This window comes from Patella vulgata, chromosome 5, assembly GCF_932274485.2.
Source record: "Patella vulgata chromosome 5, xgPatVulg1.2, whole genome shotgun sequence".
Taxonomy (NCBI): Eukaryota; Metazoa; Mollusca; class Gastropoda; family Patellidae; genus Patella; species Patella vulgata.
The window spans coordinates 28076100-28096490 of NC_065883.2; the positions used below are offsets into that span (position 1 = coordinate 28076100).

The window sequence follows — 20391 nt, forward strand, 5'->3', positions numbered from 1 at the left end:
AAGAATGTGGCTGTCCTTTAAGATGTAAAAAGAAATGGTAATGACCCTTAAACGTCTCTTGCCACTTGGACATGGATTCGGAAGTCAAAGCAGCTGGGATCAGCCAAAATACAAAACACAACATAATATGTTAACTATGTGATCTTTCTGCTAACATTTCTTTCTAAATTCCTCCAACAATATTTTTGCGAAATTTAAAACTTTTGTGGTTGTGGCGCAAAAATATCAAGTAGCACACGAGTATCTGTACTCGCAAATATACTGTCACTACGCCCCCTTGGCAGTCTATTATAAAAAGATACAAAAATGAAACACAGATCGGTCCGAAAACTATAATTATTTGTTTCGAGCCCCATATACCAGGCTAGTAAGATTAGTTTAAATCAAGTCATAACCTAAAACAAATCGCACGTAAAAGTTAGCTTTTGATTATCATTCAGTAGGGGTATTCTGCATCTGAGCTCTTTTGGAAATAACTTTTATCAAAATCGGATAAAATTGTGAACCTTATCGTCTTGATGGACATATGAAAATGTGGGCGTATAAAAATCATCTCATTGATGTGGATGGATCTAATTAGGCTGTGATAAACATAGTGTCTTAGGTGGGTGTTAGCATCGTTACGCTTCGATGTTTGCCATCTGTGATGAAATATCGCTTCCTAAAAGAATTGTCCATAAATCAAAATCAAGCCTGTCGCCCACGATTGTTTCTAGAACAGAGAATAACATTTCGACAATCGGAAAGTAATGACTTTCTGTTGGATATTAATATCCCTTTCATAATCATGTCTCTCAATGTTGTTAGAAACGGAGAGCAACAAAATGTGACTAATTAGATCATACTGTTCACTTTATCACACAGTAGCGCCTTTCACCGGTGTATGCTACATCCACGTGTTATTGTATAACAGACAATTAGACAATAAGCTATCGTTGGTAGATACAGGATTTTTTTAACTTCTAAAACATACAATCCCTTTTACTGAAAAGAAGAGTGTCGGTAGACTCTTTTATTATTCTTTATATCACATTTCGATTTGAAAAGAATATAATATTGTCTTTGAATTTGATACAAAACGCTAATTGAAAGTGGTTAATAATATATACCGTGCTTTGGAAATAAAATCAATTCTCCAAGACACGGTCATAAATTGACTTATACTTTTCTAAAAGGAATCATGTGGAATCAAACGAAACAATTCATCAATCACCATAATATAGTGTAGTATATCAAAATGTATATAATATATTGTTTTCATTTTAAAAAGAAAATCAGAGACAGCAGACTTCGATTTTAGGGAAACAATCATAGACAAAGGAATAAAACTACCATCAATCTTAATCAAAATCCAAAGGACAAATTCGAAAACAGTAAATGAACTCTATGTATAAGTAAAACAGAAAAGTGTTGCACCCTTGATCTATGAAAAGCCAAACGCCTAAAATACAACACAGGGTTATTAGTTGAAGAACAGTAAATATAACAGGTAAGTTAACCATTATTTCTGGGGTAGAACACAAATCTAATAAATGTGGAGTACTTTTTGTTCTATATTATGGTATTCTAATCAACCGTTTCAATGAATGTACTAGAAGCTCTGAGAAACAAATGTTTGATTAATACAATCTATAACCCACAGCTGGTTCCATGATGAGTATGCCTGTGTATTCCAAATCTTCTCTATAGTATGCTTTCCAATGACCTTAGCGATAGCGTCTGATCTACCGCGGAAAAACGAAGCAAAGAAATAAGAACAAATTATCTATAAATACATGTATCTAATGCATGGATTCTTGAATACCAGAATAAGTAGAAATAACTATGGTCTAATTCCACGTGTACATGTATGGATATAAATTCATACCAGTCATTCATGCATGTTTTGACGAAGCTGACATATAAGACATTTATATTTTATTAGTTTAGTCTTACAAATATACACGATTAAGGAATTTTGCATTTACCTTTATGAAAGCTTTAAGGGTATTGGTCTGTTCATAAAGACGGGATGTTCAAATGAGATTATATGCAAAATTTGCGACAAATCGGGCATGTCATTGCTGAGATATATATGTTTAGTTTCTCAATTCAATGTGGTTTCAACGAGCTTAACGAACGGTCACACCACACATCTTTACAGATATTCAAATATTAATTACAACTAATAAAATTTATTTCCGCAACCAGATCTATATTGTAAAGCGTTAGAATTTATTGAAAATTGTAATTGTGTATATAATCTAATGTTATATATTTAGAATTATAAAGTATTGTGATATTTATTTTTAGTTCATATTTACTGTGATATTTGTTTTTATTTAAAAGTACTTATATATTATGGTAATAATTTATTTTGCCACAAAACACCATTTCATTCTTGCATTCATTTACTTTTATTGGTAAAGAGCGTTATTTACAACAGTATTGATTATTACACTGAATACAATCATTATCACTCCAAATTTTATGTACCATATCGATAATATCATTGCTGTTCTTTTATCAAAGCTGAAGATGTCAGAGGCCCCCCGTCGTCCACATAGGATGAGATATCTCCGAAATATAGCAGCTGCACAAAGAGGCTCACCATCACCAAGTCAAAATTTGCCTAAAGGACCTAATAGTAAGTTTATTTTTTTAATAACAAAACTCTGAAATCACACTTTAGCTTTTAAGACGAATATTTTTCTGAAGTGAAAACTTTAAAGTCTCTGAACTTCATTTGTGAGATTCATTTAGTCCGGTGGCTGAAGGGGGGTGGGAGCACCACCCGAACTGTGAATTTATGAGACCAAGTTTCCGAATCTGGGTGGTGATCAGGCGTTTGAGGAGGCGTTGTCGAGATATTTGATTTTGATTCTTCTGATGAAGACTATAAGAATAAACATGCCCCTCATTTACTGTGCATTATTTATCTAGATCTCTTGAAAAAGTACCATTATAATTTAATATTTTCAATGACGAAATTTGTTCTGAACGAAAACGCTAACGCGAAGCCACTTTTAAGGTCAATTTTCTGTCCCCAAAAATACATTTTGTCCCCACCCCACCCCACACAGTGGTAATCTTATACACATGTTTAGAGATGTACAGTGGCATTAAAAAGTAATGTTTTTACCAAGCTCTAAGCAAATCATCATTTATATCAACGTGAACGCATTTCCGGCCAATCCCCCCCCACACACACACACACTCACAATCTCTTCCACACACGCACCCCTGCAACCCCCACCTCCCCACAAATGAAAACAGTTGTCCAGGGGCATCATATACACTTATTTAGAGATGGGCAGTCCTAGAAATTTATGTTTTATTAATATATAACATGATCATCATTTATGTCAACATAATGACATTTCACCCAAATGTAGACATTGGCCCCCTCCCCCCATATCTCGAAAACGCCCCCTCAAACGCCTGACCACCACACAGATGTGGAATCTCCGCAAAAAAACTGGTCTAGAAAAACTTGGTCTCATAAATTCAGTTCGGGTGGCGATTCCCCCTCCCTTCAGCCACCGGACTACTTGTAAACAATAATATTGTTCACATTCAATCTCTGAAGGGAATGTCAGTCTAAAAGTGGTTGAATTCTGTTCCGACGGATTAAAATTCTGTCAACATCCGAAATCCACTACAGACGATACACAGCATATGGTGTAAATCGGCCAGCGCTACCTATAGTTTACGGTGAAATCTGTAGACGGGCCTCGTTTTTTATTTGTTTTTATTCAAATTAAACGTTAAAAATCAATCTGTGTACGTTTAAGCATTAAAAGATACGATCTTAATCGAAACAAATTGCAGAGTCTTTTGTACAATTTTTCCAAAACCGCCTAACCATTTGATCAAGAAATAACAACCGCTCCTTCACTTAAGCTGGCACACAATAAGCTGGCAGATAACAGTCGGTTTGCCAGTTAGTGATACCCTGACAATTTTGCCCAGTGCTTGCCCCATGGGCGTTTTTTTTTTCGGGTAATCCAGTATTTTTCTAGTAAGAATGGGTGTCTATACTTTCCTTATATACCAAATTTGACATACTTTTATTGCAAATAACCACCCGATAAATACTTTTCTGGGAAAGTATCTTTAATTATGATTACTAATTTTGTTGCTGTTTTGGTTTTTCTGTTGATATTTGGGTGGAATGCGTGGATGGGGATGTTTTGTTGCTTATTTTAGTTTAAACGGAGCATGAGCTAGCCCAGACAGAATTCTCCCGCCTTTATTATTGGACAAATAATTATAATGCCAAAAAATAATGAAATTGGGCGTAACGTCGATCTTTTCTGCACCAAAAAGGCTAACAGAGAGGGAAATGATTTCCAGACAGCGGCTTTTCTGCCTGCTCTAAATTGTCCAATCCAAACGACCAGCTGCTTCTTCATTGCCAGACCATCCGTTCTTAAAAGGAGAAACACGGCTGAAAAATCCTGAGAAATTTTCTCGACCGATACCGCGATCGACCTGATTATAATGCAGATAAAAGTATAGTATCTAATAAATGCGTGTGTTATTAGTGTTTGTACTATTAGACTTAGGAAACATTCCGGTTTTTAACTTGGCAAATCTTTTATATGAACACAAGACATACAAAATTTATATTCAAGGGGAGGAAACTCTACAAAAAAGATTTTCTTTACTCCGATGTTCACAGCTAATCAACGGGGGTTCCTATATGCCCGGTTCTACCTCTTCCCAAATGTTCGGTGAGCTGAACGATTGGAGTGCCATGAAGGCTTTGCCCAAAAGCATGTAAATGGTTAACCTTGGAAGTAACGAACTAGTAAACGTGAGTCTATCCACCAGACATTTCAACGTAACCTTTCTTTTAATTCTGTTATCATTCCGTCCCCAAATCATGAATATTCACCAAAAATTCTATAGTAAATAGCATCGCACAAAAGACTCACCAGCACAATCAAAAATGTCATACACGAAAGGACAAATGAATGGAATCGTTAACACTTTGAAACGACATTGGCGAATTTGGTAAACAGATATTACAATTGATTTTATCGAAAACTCATTAAAATTTTAAGGTCTGCAATTCTCTACAGAACTTTCTTATAATTTATTGATTACCGAACCTTTCTTCGTGGGTTCGTTCAGATTTGGTCGTGGACATACTTGTCACAACTTTTATCCAATTTTGACGGAACTTACAATCTATATTTATATCCCAACGATCTCGGTTCTTTTCGATATTGGCATGTATCGGATATTAATTTCATGGATTATTTTTTTTAACTATTATAGCAAGAACGGCAAGTTCTTTACTTAAATCTTTTATAACGCATCTTTACCTAAATCTTTCATAATACATTATTTATTTTATTTCTTTTATTTTGACCTTTTACTATGATTAATTAATGATAATTTAAAAGCTACCTTAGAACAACTGTTCGGGCGTTACCGTTGTTGCATTTCATTCTAATTAAAGCTTGGTTATTAGATATTGTTCTCTTACTTTGATTAATTAATGATTATTTAAAAGCTAGCTTAATGTTAATGCTGGCCCCTGGATCTATTCACGTGATTTGTTGTTTATTTCTTGCAACGTCTATATAGTTTGTCTTGTCCGCAGATTTATCTTGTCGGTTTTGTTTTGCATGTAGTGCCCCCCCCCCCCCCCCCCGCGCACTTACTATTAGACTAATTGCTGAAGCGTTAGCCTTACTTGATATGACCAATTTATAACTCCAGCAGCCTGATATGACAATGTAACAAAATTAATATATTGAAAATCAGGATCTTACCCATTCCATTTATCTATCGTCAGCGATAGCGAGGTTGTTGATAGGGGGTCATATATTTAACCTGTGTGCGTATTGAAGTCCGGAGTGGAACACAAAAGAGAGAGGGAAAATAGAGTTTAAGGTCCACTCGACACATACTAGGTCTTTAGCAGTGGGCGGAAACTGGGGACCCGAGGAAAACCTCGTGGTGACCTACTTTGTTACGTACAGTCGGGCAATCAAAACCACGTCACACTTGAATCAATGACAGACCTTATGATGCAACGCGCACGCATTAACCAGTCGACCCCACCCCCGAACACAAAGGAAGGTCTGGAAGTTGAATAGAAGAGAAGAACTTCAGTAATCAACCAATCAATTAATTTTTCACGATCTGGGTGTTGCTTCACGCCGGCTTTTTAGATAGGTATTGGGGCTACTGTTCATGCTTTCAAATGTAAATTGTACATGCATGTACAACATGTTACACGTTGTATTATACTCTTCAAACAAAGTAGGCGATATTCAAAAACAATACAAAACTGCGTAAATGCACTGCTGTTTTTATTAAAGGTAACCAATGTATGTTAATAACATGCCAATTACCTACACATGAACATAAACAGTTCATATGGGCGGCTTATATGACGACCCGATTTCACTCGCAGAGAGATACACTGTCAAAAGTGAAAATGCACGTTTTTGATTTTTGTCTTAATAATGAGTAATTACTCCACCAATCCTCAGACATTCAGCAATTGGTCGTGGCATGCTCCTAATCAGCCGTCCAATCACGATTTGGGGCAATCTGACGCCCGTACTCTTGCAATGCCACGGCCAATTCTTGCAGTGTTGTCGGTTGACGTCGACGACATGCTCTATAGGGGAAAGGTCAGGACTCATGGCTGGCCAAGGCATATGGACAATATCGTGACGCTGGAGGTAGTCATTCTGCACGACACGAGCGCGGTGGGCACGGGCATTATCATCTTGAAAGATGAAACGTTGAGCAAAGGGCAGAACTATCGATGCCAGAATGTGGTCACGGTAGTACACACCAGTGATCCTTCCTTGAACAATATGCAAGTCCGTTCTGCCAGTCATGGTGATTCCTCCCACACCATAACAGACCCACGCCCGAATCTGTCATGCTGTCTGACGTTAACGTTAGCATGACGCTCATTTACACGCCTCCAAACGCGAGCACGCCTATCATCCATATTGTGTGTTTGTTGGTACCGGTTCCACAGTCTGCTGATCACAGACTGTGACACGTTAAGCATGTTGGCTACTGTTCGCTGTGTAGAACCCATTTGAAGCATGCCAATAGCACGTAGATGTTCATCATGTTGAAGACGTTTCATTACAAATTAAACTTAACACACTAAAGCAAAGATACGTTAAACAGTAAATCTTATGCAAGAACCGATAGGAAAGCAAACATGGATAGAATAAACCAGCACGCGGCAGTTTTCATCAACCCTTCCTTGAAGTGTCAAATTTGACCAAGAACCCCTCCCACGTGCATGGCGTTATTGCGTGTCGGACGTGCAGCTAGCTCAGTGGTTCTGTTGGGGCGATAAGTTCTTCATTTGTGAACATACTCTCAAAGCATGTCAAGTGTTCATGACTGTTTATCATATCACAACCTGCATAGGTATTTGCATTTCAATATCCCCTACTTTTTTTTGGGAAGAGTATATATTAATATAACCCAGTATAAACACATAGAAGTATTTGTACTATATCTACTTTAATCTATACCTAACGATATATGAAGTGCTAAGAAATTTTCACTCAAAGATGTTAACAATATAAGGCAACGGGACGTTTCTTAATGTAAATAATGTCTCCGTTTAATTATAGTGTGAACAGCTTATTTTTGATGAATTCTGCTTACAGATAACTAACCACTTTGCTCTCTAGCGATGCTAATTTAATGATTTTGATGTGGATGGTATACGTTATCTAAAAAATGTGTCACATTAATTGTAAAACATTGGAACTTTTGTCTATGATCTACGACATCTTTCTGCCTTGCTAGTTGGCGAAAACAGAACTCAACGCAATGATGAATCATTAATGAACGCATATTATACCCACCCGCCTCTACATATGTTTTAATAGAGTTGATTTGTCAGCATCGATGATTCCGTCGTATTAATATTTCATGGCAAATGTTGAGAGGTGTTCAATAGACTTTTTTCGTATACACAATACAATCTTTGTTTCTATGACTGCAAATACAAACAATGGTTTTGACAAGTAATTTGTGGGCTACATACGTTTTAGAAACGTCAAAACGAAATTCCAGGTTTTGAAATCCATAGTTTCTGTGTCTCTGTAGAATTGAATTGTGTTCCGTATGCTTTGACATCTTTACATGCAAATTATCAACATTGTCATTACTCTGATAGTTTGATATAATAGTGGTTGTTGTATTTACGCATATACATTTTTTATTACCGCGATTTATTCTGGTGGTGATATTAGTGTTATTCTCAAATAAACCACTTATTTCGGATTTGCGAAACAAAACATGTTGCAATAGGTTCGGAAGACACCATTATTATCATCTATATATGTGTTTTTGCGGTCGTTCCTGTTATCAGTGAATGAATTTAAAAGCCTGAAATCAATTGATCTTAAGAGATTAACGTAGATAAATCTAGACATTCTGTATAACATATGAATAGGAGTTTTTGAAACATTGAACAAAATGTCGTCAAAGTCCAAAAGTAAACGTGATAGGAAATTAAAGAGATTTAGAAATGCTGCCATGCGTTCTATTGGTGGGTATTTTGTAAATTCATATTATTTATTTTCGTTGGTTTTTTTTTAAAATGTGTCCGTATATTTCGTCCGTCGATCCATCCAACTTTTCTTGTGAAGACTATACGCACTACAGTTTTGGTTGGAATGGTAGTATTAGTCGTGATTGTTCCACACTATCGAAATAATAATAATTCTTTATTACCTTACGGGAATTCTTAAACGTAGACAAGAGATGGAAAATTTGATACAAAATAATAAACAGATATAAATAATACATAATACATGGATATATGTTAACAAATGACAGCCTATTGCATTTCGTCAGATATTGCTTGATTTAGTATACATATGCTTTGGTGGATAAACAATGACTGATATCTTTTTGTTTTGAATTTTGGCACTCTGTAGCGACGCCCTGAGGGTAGTAATTCGTATTCGCTATAAAGAAAATGTTTTATCAAAAGCTATTTTGTTGGCAACATTTAGTACACATTTATTGTGCTATCTATTGAGTGGGGTGTACTGAACTCCTAAAATTTTGCTTGTCATGTTAACAATTTTGTTTAGCTTAGCTTTGTTTTGAACAGTGAAGGAGGGGTACCCACACTGGATAGAAAAACAAAGAATGCTTTACATAAATGAAGTGTCAAACAGTGAACAGTGAAAGTATGGTTTGGTTAACGTGAAAATATCGCAAATTGCGCATGGAATATGGGCGTTGTTGACACAATTTTTGTACACTGCGTTTGTGTTTTGGTTCCATGATAATTTGTCATCAATGATAGTACCTAGTTATTTGTCGTCATCAATTGTTATGGGAACTATATATGATTTATTAATCCTAAAGTCAGTGATAAGTTTTTTTGGTTTATTGATATTCAGGTTTTGAGTCTTGAGAAGCGGATACGGGACAGAAATCTTGACAAAATTTGTGTAAAAAGCACTGGAATTCTTCCACTAAAATGGTCACCCCGCTTCCATTTATAATATTCGATATTGGCCAGAAAATAATCATTATTATTACAAGTTAGTTCAAAGGGGCATTATGGGAGATTAGATAAAGAGTTGACAGTTCTCGTTATAATCGTTAAAAGATAGATAACGTAAATAGAATATGCTGAAAATTTCAGTCAAATTGCTCAACTCTTAACCGAGATATTAGTTTTTCAATTTGAGGCTAGCCTCGATAGAGAACAAAGTCTCGATTATCCATTTTTACGTTTAATTATTGTTCAAAAAATGTATTTCAATCCGCTAAATATCATATCGCAGGCTAGCGATGGCGTCGAGAGTTGGTTATGGTCTGGATAAGTTAATTAATGTCTAATGTCTAATAATATTTCAGATTTAGCTTTTACATTCATGTAATATTAAACTGTGCTGATTTGTTACCTGACACGTTGCCACTAAAAAAACATCCACCATTATTACAGCCGCATATATTGCACCACCCCTGTCCACCCAAAGAATCTTAACAGAATTTGATAAATTGTTGGGGGTGTATTACATCACGAGGATCAATGGATATTTTCTTTTTATAAAATGGCAATTAGTGTCGTCACTGTTTTATACCCGCACGCTTTAGTCATGATGAAGCTTGCAGGTCGGTATAGTTCTAAGCCCATCTGTGAAAGACCTGTACACAGTCGGTGGTTTCCATTTATTTTTGTACATAGTCCCCTTTGAGGTGTACACACTTTTACCAAAGATGTTGCAAGGCCTGGATGTCGGCCAGGAAGAAATAGAGCTGACATGACGTCATGATTTCTAGAAACATGACGACCGACTAGTTCCTTAATTAATTTCTGCAAACGCGTGTCATCCATGGTTACAAATGTGGCCAAAGAATTATCAGGATCTGCAGTTAAGAGCTTTGGGCACCCATCGTGCAGAAGCGATAATGTGCTCAACCCTCTCATGAAAGATGCCCACAAAACTGGCAATATGTCGAGTGGTCAATCGTTGATCAGTCATCACCATGTTTTCATGAATGGTTGCTGTTGATGGCCTTCCGAGACGCGGGTCATCAACAAGGCTCTCTCTGCCACGCTTAAATTCCTCGGTCCACTTCTTTACTGTGGAAAAGGAAGGGTTACAGGTACTTTATGACTGCCCTAAAACCAGTTTTGTCAATTTCTGGTTATTTCAGTGTGTAGGTTCACAAGATAGTGTGGTACAAAGAAAATAAAAACGTTGCAGTTCTTATTCAATGATGGCAAAAGTTTGTTTAAACCCAATTGATCTATCCTTTTCAGGCTTATAAATTTTCAGCCAGGCCTCGTATATCATGACAATATTGACTCCGCCATTACAATGTTCCTGCGCAATTTGCGATAGCAAACGATCAACGTGGTGATTGAAATGTGATTTTGAAGATAATGGTTTGGGGTACTTGCGATTACTTTTGAGAAATGGCGGAAAAAAATCTTTCAATTCTAATAGTAGCTATCCTGCATTAACTATTACGTTGTATGTAACAATTAATCAACTAACCGATAATATCCGGAACGTGACATGCTTAATACTAATCAATTTCTCTTTCTTTTATTTTTCTTTTTTTTTTTTGATTAATGGTTTTAGTTGATTTATAATTGCCAAAGGTAAAGTCATTTCCAGTTATAATTTCCTCGTGTTAATTAATCCAAGTGGTGATTTTTCGATGTTTTGTTTCGTCTTTCAAAACAATGAAGGGAAATAATCAAAATGGTCCACAATTATTTTCACAGAGAAGTAAATATTTTGATAGTTGAATTCCATTTACTTTCCTTGAAAATATACAAGGTTGCCTAATTGGACAATATTATTTCAAATTACATTATCTCTTACAAACGAATTTGAAACTTCAGTCAGTGATTAAGCATCTAAAAACTTGGCCAATGTATTATCCAAAGAATGACTTCGTATACCTGCAATTATATGAACAATATTTTATATCAAAATTAGGATCCTTTTGGCGCAAAAAAATATATTGAAAGCCAGTGTGAGCCCTACACGCCCTTCATAAATTTTGTTGACAAGCAGGAATATAGGGGTGTATGGCGTTATTATGAAGATCCGCGACAGTTGTTTTGCAATAATTATAGCTCTGTTAAGATGTCCAATCCAATGTATTGTCACACAACAGGGGTGGACGGAGGAAGCTGTAGTTTCGGAGCCCTTTCAGTCTTAAATTTACGTCGTTTTTTTATGAATTGGTTTGGTACATACTCCAAAAGACGCCATTTACGGGGTCAGACCCCGGAGCCTCCGGTCACCAGCCCGTGTCAGTCACGTAATGACGTCGTACTGTATTGAATATTTAACAGACGTTAGTGAAATTCTTAGAGCGAGCCAACGGAGCTAATAGTGAGCTGATATTGTGACCGGCACTCGTTTTGTTTTCCAGGAGAATATAGATTAGAACAACGTCTAAACCTTATAGATGCATTTATTAAGAGGAATTTTCGAACTGAACTGTACCTGTCTAAAGCAATATCCACCCAATCTGCTAAACCTATGTGGAAGGCTATTGAAGCGGATATGACGTTCCAGGAACACCTGGTTAATTTGGAAGAGAAAAGATTGCTTTGGAAACAATGGGTAATACACCTCTTTTATTTCCAGTCATGGCTCTGGGTCCGTTCACAATTTCCGTATGTTAGCAACCAAAAAGATGTTATGGACCGAATTGGATGTAGGTAGTGTGCCTTATTCAATATTTCAGAATTCCGATATATAAATATTTACAGTGTTATTGCTCTTGCTTCATAAAGTCCATCCATTTTGTTTTGTTTGCAAGTACACAGTAAGTGGTACCGTGTCGGTTCAATATCGAAAAATTTGATGAATATTTATGGAGTTATCGTCCTTTTTTCGAAAACTTAGTTAAAATGTACCCTATTTAATATTTAAGAATATCGATTAATATTAACAGAGTTATTGACCCTAGTTGTGCAGACAAATAGTTTTAGTTAATCAGTTTATTTCTAAAATCCCCCCCACCTCTTTTGTGTACGTTGGCAAATATTTGTAATGATATGCAATTTGTGACTACCCATGTCTAACCCTAGGACAATTAGTCGTAATTTACATCAGCTCTAAACACCCATTAGCGAAATTATACCTTCGAAATATGTTTTGATCTATATATTGTTAAATAAGAGTATAACTAATATGCACAAATGTTGTTCTGAAAAATCGCCTAACATATCTTGGTGGTGACCATTGCGTAGTTAGAGGTTATCTTCCTTAGCTATTGAATCCCACGTTCAAACAATCAGTTAACAACATGTAAAGGCCGGGTTGTGCAAGAATACTTAACTCTTCTTTTTTTAATTTTTAACAAAGAGAACAAATCTATACGGTTACTTGTATGAGCATGTCCTATTCAATCTTTTAATCAAAATTATACCAATTTATATATCATGTTTTCCGATATTTGTTATCAGCCCATTCTCACTTGCTATCATCCTTTACTGATATTTATTTGCCTTGCTTCAGAATCGAGGGAACCAAACAGAAGGGAAGCCTTGTTCAGATATACCACTACCGCATGTCTGTATCTGCGACCAAACTATTGTGTAAGTATACATGTAAATAGTCAATACTTATGATTGAAAAAATTTTCCATTTTTACTTTCTTATAATAATATACAATAATTTATGAACTGCCTTAATAAAGATTTTGATAAAGCCATGCAGCTTTATTCATGCAGAGAATACAGAGATGTTATGAAGTTAGATATAAAAAAAAATACATGATCATGTAACAATGCTCTCCGGAGATACACAGTTATTGATTTATTTCATTCGCCTCGTCGGTAGAGAAAATTAAGATGTTAAAACTCCATTTTCGACCTGATGTGTTTGTATCTAACAAACAGTTACATAGTAAAATTTCATGTAAATGGACCTAGCCAATAGTGGAACAAAAATTCGGTTATGTTCGAACACTGGCTTTAAGTATGGGCGTAAAACTTGGCATCCCACAAAGGTATTCAATAAATAAAATCCAGTGGAATCGACCATTTTATTTTGCTCCAAATCAAAGAGGTCTGCCCTTTGCTTGCTGCTAATACACAACTTGGGGTAATTTCTTTTCCCGCCATAATTGCAATCACCAAATTTCGATGGAACCCGCTTATTAAATGTATCGGAATAATAGTTTGAGAAAAAGTGAAGCCCATGGCATGCAACGGTATTGTTTTATACGTGCTTTGATCAGACTGAGCAAGATACTGCATACATGTGTCGATGAAAAATGTAGTGCATTCGATTTGAATCCGCAAAAATTTGAATTGATGTGCGTATTAAATCACAGCTTCATGATATTAAATAAAAAGCATTGCAGGATTTGGTGACCTGAGAATATTTACTATCAATTTGTAACGAGGTGTTACGTTATTAATCGATATTGTAATAGGTTTTTGTTACATAAACATAATTCACACCAAATGCTTCCATTTATTTTTAGGCCGAGAAAAAAGAAGAAACCAAAATCCAAAAAGGTTTTTGGACGAAATGCGAAACCAATTCCTCCACCGGTGGTGCCAAGAGAACCGGAGATATGCTGTGAACGATGTTGTAAGAATACCCCAACACCCAAACCTACACCAACAGCTACACCGGAACCAGATACAGTCAACTCGCGTTTGGTTAATAGTCATTCGCCCGATAAGCCAAATCGGTCAGCTTCGAGTTCCAAATATAGTTCTGTGACTCATCTTGGAAAGGGTGAGTCTTCGTCGTTAACAAGTGTCGAAAAATACGAAGACGGGAGCACAATTGGGCAGAATACAAATGTTTTCATCGAATCACGTCCAGCTTCAAAGCATACGAATGTGAATGTAGTTTCTAGTAAAAATGATGCTAAGGCTAGTGAAAACACTAAATCTACCTGTTCCCTAAACAGTTCAAAGACGATAGGTAATAAAAGTCAAGTCACTTCAACTGTGTTTAGTGAAGGGCCCAGAGAGGAAGCGTCTGTAATTGAAAGAGCTTCTGCGTCTACAATTTTAAGTGATGGAATCAAGGAAGGTGGAGTATCCAGGATGTCAAGGAACGCTCCACCAGGATATAATACTGAATCATTAATAGGCCTTTTTTCTCTGGATGCATCCGTGAACACGGATATATCATATTTTCGAAAGCCAGAACAATTGAACAACTCCAAATTGAAACCGTCTACTCCGGCATTTAACCTGAAAACGGATCCGAAAATAAGGGAAATGATGCACACATATAAGAAGGCTAATAAATCGACAAAAACACAACTGACGAAAAAGAAAAGTGAGCTGGAGAAAGAAACCGGCAAGGCCTTAGAAAATTCAGACGACCAGACGTTAGAAAAGTTAGATGAGCAAGATCAAGGAACGGTGAGCAACGAAGAGTCAGCAGGGCCCAGTAATAATCCTACTGCACACATCAGAACTGTTGATAAAGAAAAGCCAAGTGTCAAACAACCAACGACAGACACTGAGAGTTCAGAAGAAAATGAACTAAACACAGAAAACAACCCAGAACACACACCCGATCAAACAGCGGAAAATGAAGAAGAGGGAAACAAACGCGAAGAATCATCAATGGAGAAAGCGGAAACCCCGGTAAAAAATAATAGTAAAACATGCAAATTATCCTAAGAAATGTGCATTTTGTCTAAACGCGTCAGATTAAGTAGCATGATGATTAATTATATACGTTACAGGAAAAATATTGGATGTGGACCCCATAGAATTCTATCCCATAATTCGTATTAGAGCAGATTTCATTGGTACCATCTGAATCTCAGACTTCACACATTTCCAATTAAAAAACACGCATTAATTTACAAATATGTCCTTACTGACAGTACGAATTGAACTTTTATTAAGTAATAAATAGTTTGTTGAATTTACTATAGATAACAGGTAATGAACCAAAACGTTCTGAGAAAACTGGAATATAGGAAAGGTAACTTGACCAAATTGTACGCAGGCTGCCCAAGAATACAATTGCAATATTTTAAAATTTGACGGAATCAGCTATAAAAATATCTTTGTACAGCTTTATTCCCTTCTTAATTATCTTAATGATACCTTTGCAAAACATATAAAAAATAACAAAATCGAAATACTAAGTTAATAACTGTATTGAATAAGATCGAGTGCAACATTGGTGCCAGTATTAATCTGTGTGTATGTGTTTGGTAGTTTATGTCATGATTTTTAATGGCTTCATACTCATAAATCGGCGTATTTTCTAAAATCAAAAACCACCTCCGTGTCCTTGATATTTAAAATAAATGATAAGCATCACGCGAGTATATATCCTCCACCTGTAAACACTCACGAGTTAACAAAACATTTCTGCACATACCAGATTAGGCTTCTCCCAGCAAGTTTCTTCTTCCTAAAGTTCAAAGTATTTCATTCGGTGTCTTGAAATAAACAAATGGAAGCACATAAAATAGTCCCGGTGTTGGCAAACTTCTAAATGAACAGTATATTACCAAAAACGAGTTGCATCGTGCCAATACAATGTGATAGGAAAATTATTTTGTTTCATTTATCTATAATCCATTTAAGGCATTCATGGTATTTTAAGCACCATATATGATTTACTGTGAAAGCAAGACGTTTTCGGCTTTTACTTTTTCGATTTGATTGTTTCATTGGAATGATCTTCTCAAGATATACGTTTCTGAATTTACCTTTTTTCCTTTTGTTCTTCTTATTGTAAATATCTAAAATGAATAAATAATGCAGGTAAAAATATTAACCCGGGCACTACCTATAATCAGAGAAAATAAGATGATTATATTTGCCATACCAAAATGCCATTCCTTATCTGAATTTTTCTGGGTCTAAATTACCAGTGGTAAGTGGAAAACCCCAAACAATGACCATATAAAGGGGCAGACAGCGAGAGAATCCAGATAACATCTTGAAATGTTTACACTGGGCACCGTCTAGTAGTAGTTAGAAACTGACTAGATCGGGTGGTTTAAAGAAACGAGTATACTATTATTTAATGTGGAATAATTCTGCAAAAGTCTGCATTCAAGACGGGGGACACATTGACAATTATTATTTGTTTATGTAAACTTATCTATCCTGCAAAACTTGATAAAGCATTTTTTTCTAAAACTCATGCTGTGTAAACACTATATGAGCTGTGCCCGTGGACCTGCAATTTAGAGTGCAGATGTCTAACATCCATACGGTATACTATTTGAAATGTTAATGATATAGGTATGACACTTTTCGAATTATTCCACTTTAAATGATGTACTCGTTTGTTTTCTGGCAACCCGATACTTCTAATCCTTATTGTTGTAGGGATTATTACGGTTTACTTGTTTTACCCTAGAAACAATACTTCATCCCGTGGATAACTTTGATTGCTGTATTATCTTTAACAATTTAATTGAAGTGTGTACTCTAGCATGTTGCAAAGGGTTTTAGGGGGTATTGAATACTTTCATAAGGGTCAGTGAAATGTTATTATTAACGTTGCCATGCAGCATGTTGTTTGTGTATATTGTTTTAAATTGTTAATCTGAGGAAGATTTTTGGCTACACAATAGATTATCGGTATTATATTTTATTTGTATATTAGCAACCAGTGGAAACTATATATCATTTCAGTTTAAAAAAACCCATTTGTTTATATGTATGAAGCCTAAACAACCACACAACCATTAGAAATAATATTAAGGAGCGACGATGCCACAGAAAACGTAATAAATTCCCAATTTTAAGCACTTCTACCCAGTTGGTTACTTCTGAATTTACTAATATTTACTATTTTTAATAAATTTTTAATGGATGTATCATTGCTATACTCCAACTTCACCTCTTAGATTGTATAAAGTTGTAGAAGTTTTATTTATATGCTACTAGCAGGATACCCGGCTTCGCTCGGGGGTCATAACTCTGAAACCGGAAGTGGTAGACTAACGCCACCTGGCCTATGTTACTCCCCGGTCCGAGCTACCCCTATACCCCAAATTTCAGACTCGGGGCAGATGTAGCCGCCAACCCCGAACAGACTTCGCTCGGGGGTCATAACTCCGAAACCGGAAGTGGTAGACTAACGCCACCTGGCCTATGTTACTCCCCGGTGGGAGCCACCCCTATACCCCAAATTTCAGACTCGGGGCAGACCTAGTGTAGCCGCCAACCCCGAACAGACCGGATTCGCTAGGGGGTCATAACTCCGAAACCGGAAGTGGTAGACTAACGCCACCTGGCCTATGTTACTCCCCGGTTCGAGCTACCCCCATACCCCAAATTTCAGACTCGGGGCAGACCTAGTGTAGCCGCCAACCCTGAACAGACAGACAGACAGAAAGACAGACAGACAGACAAACGACAGTCACAAATATATATATAGATGAGTGGAGGGGGGTGGGGGCTTTATTTTTCAAATTGCATCGGAGGTATCGCTCCCTTGACCTTTAAAAGATGGTTCTATTGATACATGTAGCTAGAGATATAATTATTAACAATGTTGATAGAAAAACGGGTTCCAATTGAAAAATCGCAACATTAATCGGGGACTTGGACCCTGGAACTGACAAGGGGCATTTAACGTCTTACAGACCCCATTTTCTCATGACTTGGTGCTATCTGAGACAGCTATTACACCCAATAAAGGTGTCATTAACGACCGCCCCACCATGCTACTGGTGTTAATCTTAATGTATCGAATTTAAAATTGATAACAGGGGCGAGGAAATATAATTTTAGCTTATTTAATTAGCGTTGGTAAGCAATAGTCTATTCAAAATTGGTCACATTTTTTGGAAACCTACCTAAAGCACAAAATAATGAAATAAGTAGACTTTAATATGATACTCTGCGATTTACGGAAATCTACAGATCGATCTTGTTTTTGTTCAATCTAGCAAATTATTGTAGGTTTGGGTCACCATCTGACTAAAATAGAGATCTATATTTCTTTCGTTTCTCATACTTTATGCTATAAAAAACAACAAAGTGGGATCTGTGGTTTGGTTACATTCGGTACAAGATAACGATATTTTTTATGGCTTACACGGTTACGCTTGATAAATTAAAAACAGATCATAGAATGTATGTAAATTAAATATACATCAGGAATCTTTTTAATGGCATCTCCGCCTTTCATATAATGAATGAATCGACCGGTGGGAACAGGCAGAACTAATGTCGTCTCCATTCCCTTGATTAAAGGCACTCTTTTTTTGTCTTTTGGGATACATTGTATAGTGGACCATTCTTGTCAATTTGCTCCTGGGGACAAATGTCAAAAGGTAATCTAATTCAGGACTGTTGGGATGATGTCAGGTGGATGCGGACTGACCCGTATTGCACCCTCGCTCCAATCGAGATAGGTTTTTACATGGCAAGCTTGTGCGTTCATGGGCGTCACACATGGGGGGGGGGGGTCTGAATATACTTGGACCCCAAAAAAATTTACATAGCAAACTCCTATTTATTTACAACAATTATTAGGATTAGTTAGGATTCTATCTGTATAAAACCTGTACATATCCCAATATGTTGGTGTGATGATTTAGTTTAACCCCGTAAAATATATGTTTTGACACTAAGTCAGGTAGTAGACTTCGGAGGCTCTTGGTCAGCGAACCAGTGCTTTACCCATCGAGTCACCGAGACACCTCAGGACCGGCAGCACGATTTACCCAATACTACCCATTACTAATGATATGCTGATATTACCAAATACCACCACATAATACCTACTTATTGTGAAAAATTAACACAGTAGTTAAATTATAAAAACATTTTCCGGAATTATCAAAATATTTACGATAAACTGGATAAGTTTGTTTATAGTATCAGTACCCGATAGCTTAAGCATTTGAAATATCTCCCAATTCTATACTACAACCACATATTAGTATCACCCAATTCATCATCAATGAGTTAATTACTATACGAAGAGCAAAGCCAAATAAGTTTTAAAAATCTGTGTTCAGTGCAACAGTGATACTTTAAAACTAACATTCACATTCTAGGAAAGATTTAAGTGTTTGATAAACGGATGAATTGATCAGGATGGGTTATTCATTAAATAAACAGGGTATGATTACAGATGAAACATTGGATCGATTTATTGATTAGAATATTGATGTAATAACGTCGATGTAGCTTTGAAGCTGCAATTTCATATTTTTAAGTTATATTTTTAAAATTTATTAAAATAAAGCCTTAAAATAGATGGTATCCATAAACCGTCCTACCTTGTTAAAGAATAATCCTATAAGTCACTATTGCCAGCTGAGAAATTGGCAAAAATATCATTTTCAACTTCAAATTCCAACGTTTGAAGGTAGCTAATGCATGGAGGCAGTAGGAAAACAAGGGAGGTAATTGTGTTATTTTTGCCTGTGTCAATGATTTTTGAAGGTGGGAAATAATGCTCATGGTCGTATAACAGTGAGTTGATAACCTATTGAGCAAAAGACAGAAATAATTCTGCTATGTTGATTGACTGTGGGTTAGAGGCTACATGAGATGCGCGCGCAGCTAACTGATCATTAGCGTGCAGCTTTTTGAATGGAAAGGACGTGTTCCTTTCTTCTCACAAATAATTGAATTTTTTCAAAGTTTTTGAATCGTTTTAGGTTGCCACTGGCTCTCTTTAACGCTACTAAATATTGATTGATCCACGTGGTCGACTGTCCTACATGGATTCCAACTCCAACATGGTCAAGACCGTCAAGCCCATCAACTTCAAGGGGAAAACGAAAACGGCAGAGTTTGACTTGGCTTCTAATATTTTTGATAAATCAAAGGCAAAGAGGGCTAGAAATGGGGTAAAATCCCCGAATGACACACAAACCGCTTCTGAAGGGGGGAAATTATCCTCAACCTCTCGAGATTCAAGTCCCAGTCAAGTTGGGATA

At 36.3% G+C, this 20391-nt stretch overlaps 1 protein-coding gene across 1 annotated transcript; it reads left to right on the forward strand.

Annotated features, from left to right (window-relative positions):
* Positions 1-2525: 2525 nt before the first annotated feature.
* On the forward strand, positions 2526-17279 carry LOC126821403 (nucleolar and coiled-body phosphoprotein 1). Its single transcript, XM_050549824.1, has 4 exons — positions 2526-2626; positions 11905-12098; positions 12999-13078; positions 13972-17279. The coding sequence occupies exons 1-4, from the start codon at positions 2548-2550 to the stop codon at positions 15134-15136; spliced, it is 1518 nt and encodes a 505-aa protein (XP_050405781.1). The 5' UTR covers positions 2526-2547; the 3' UTR covers positions 15137-17279.
* The last annotated feature ends 3112 nt before the right edge of the window (positions 17280-20391 follow it).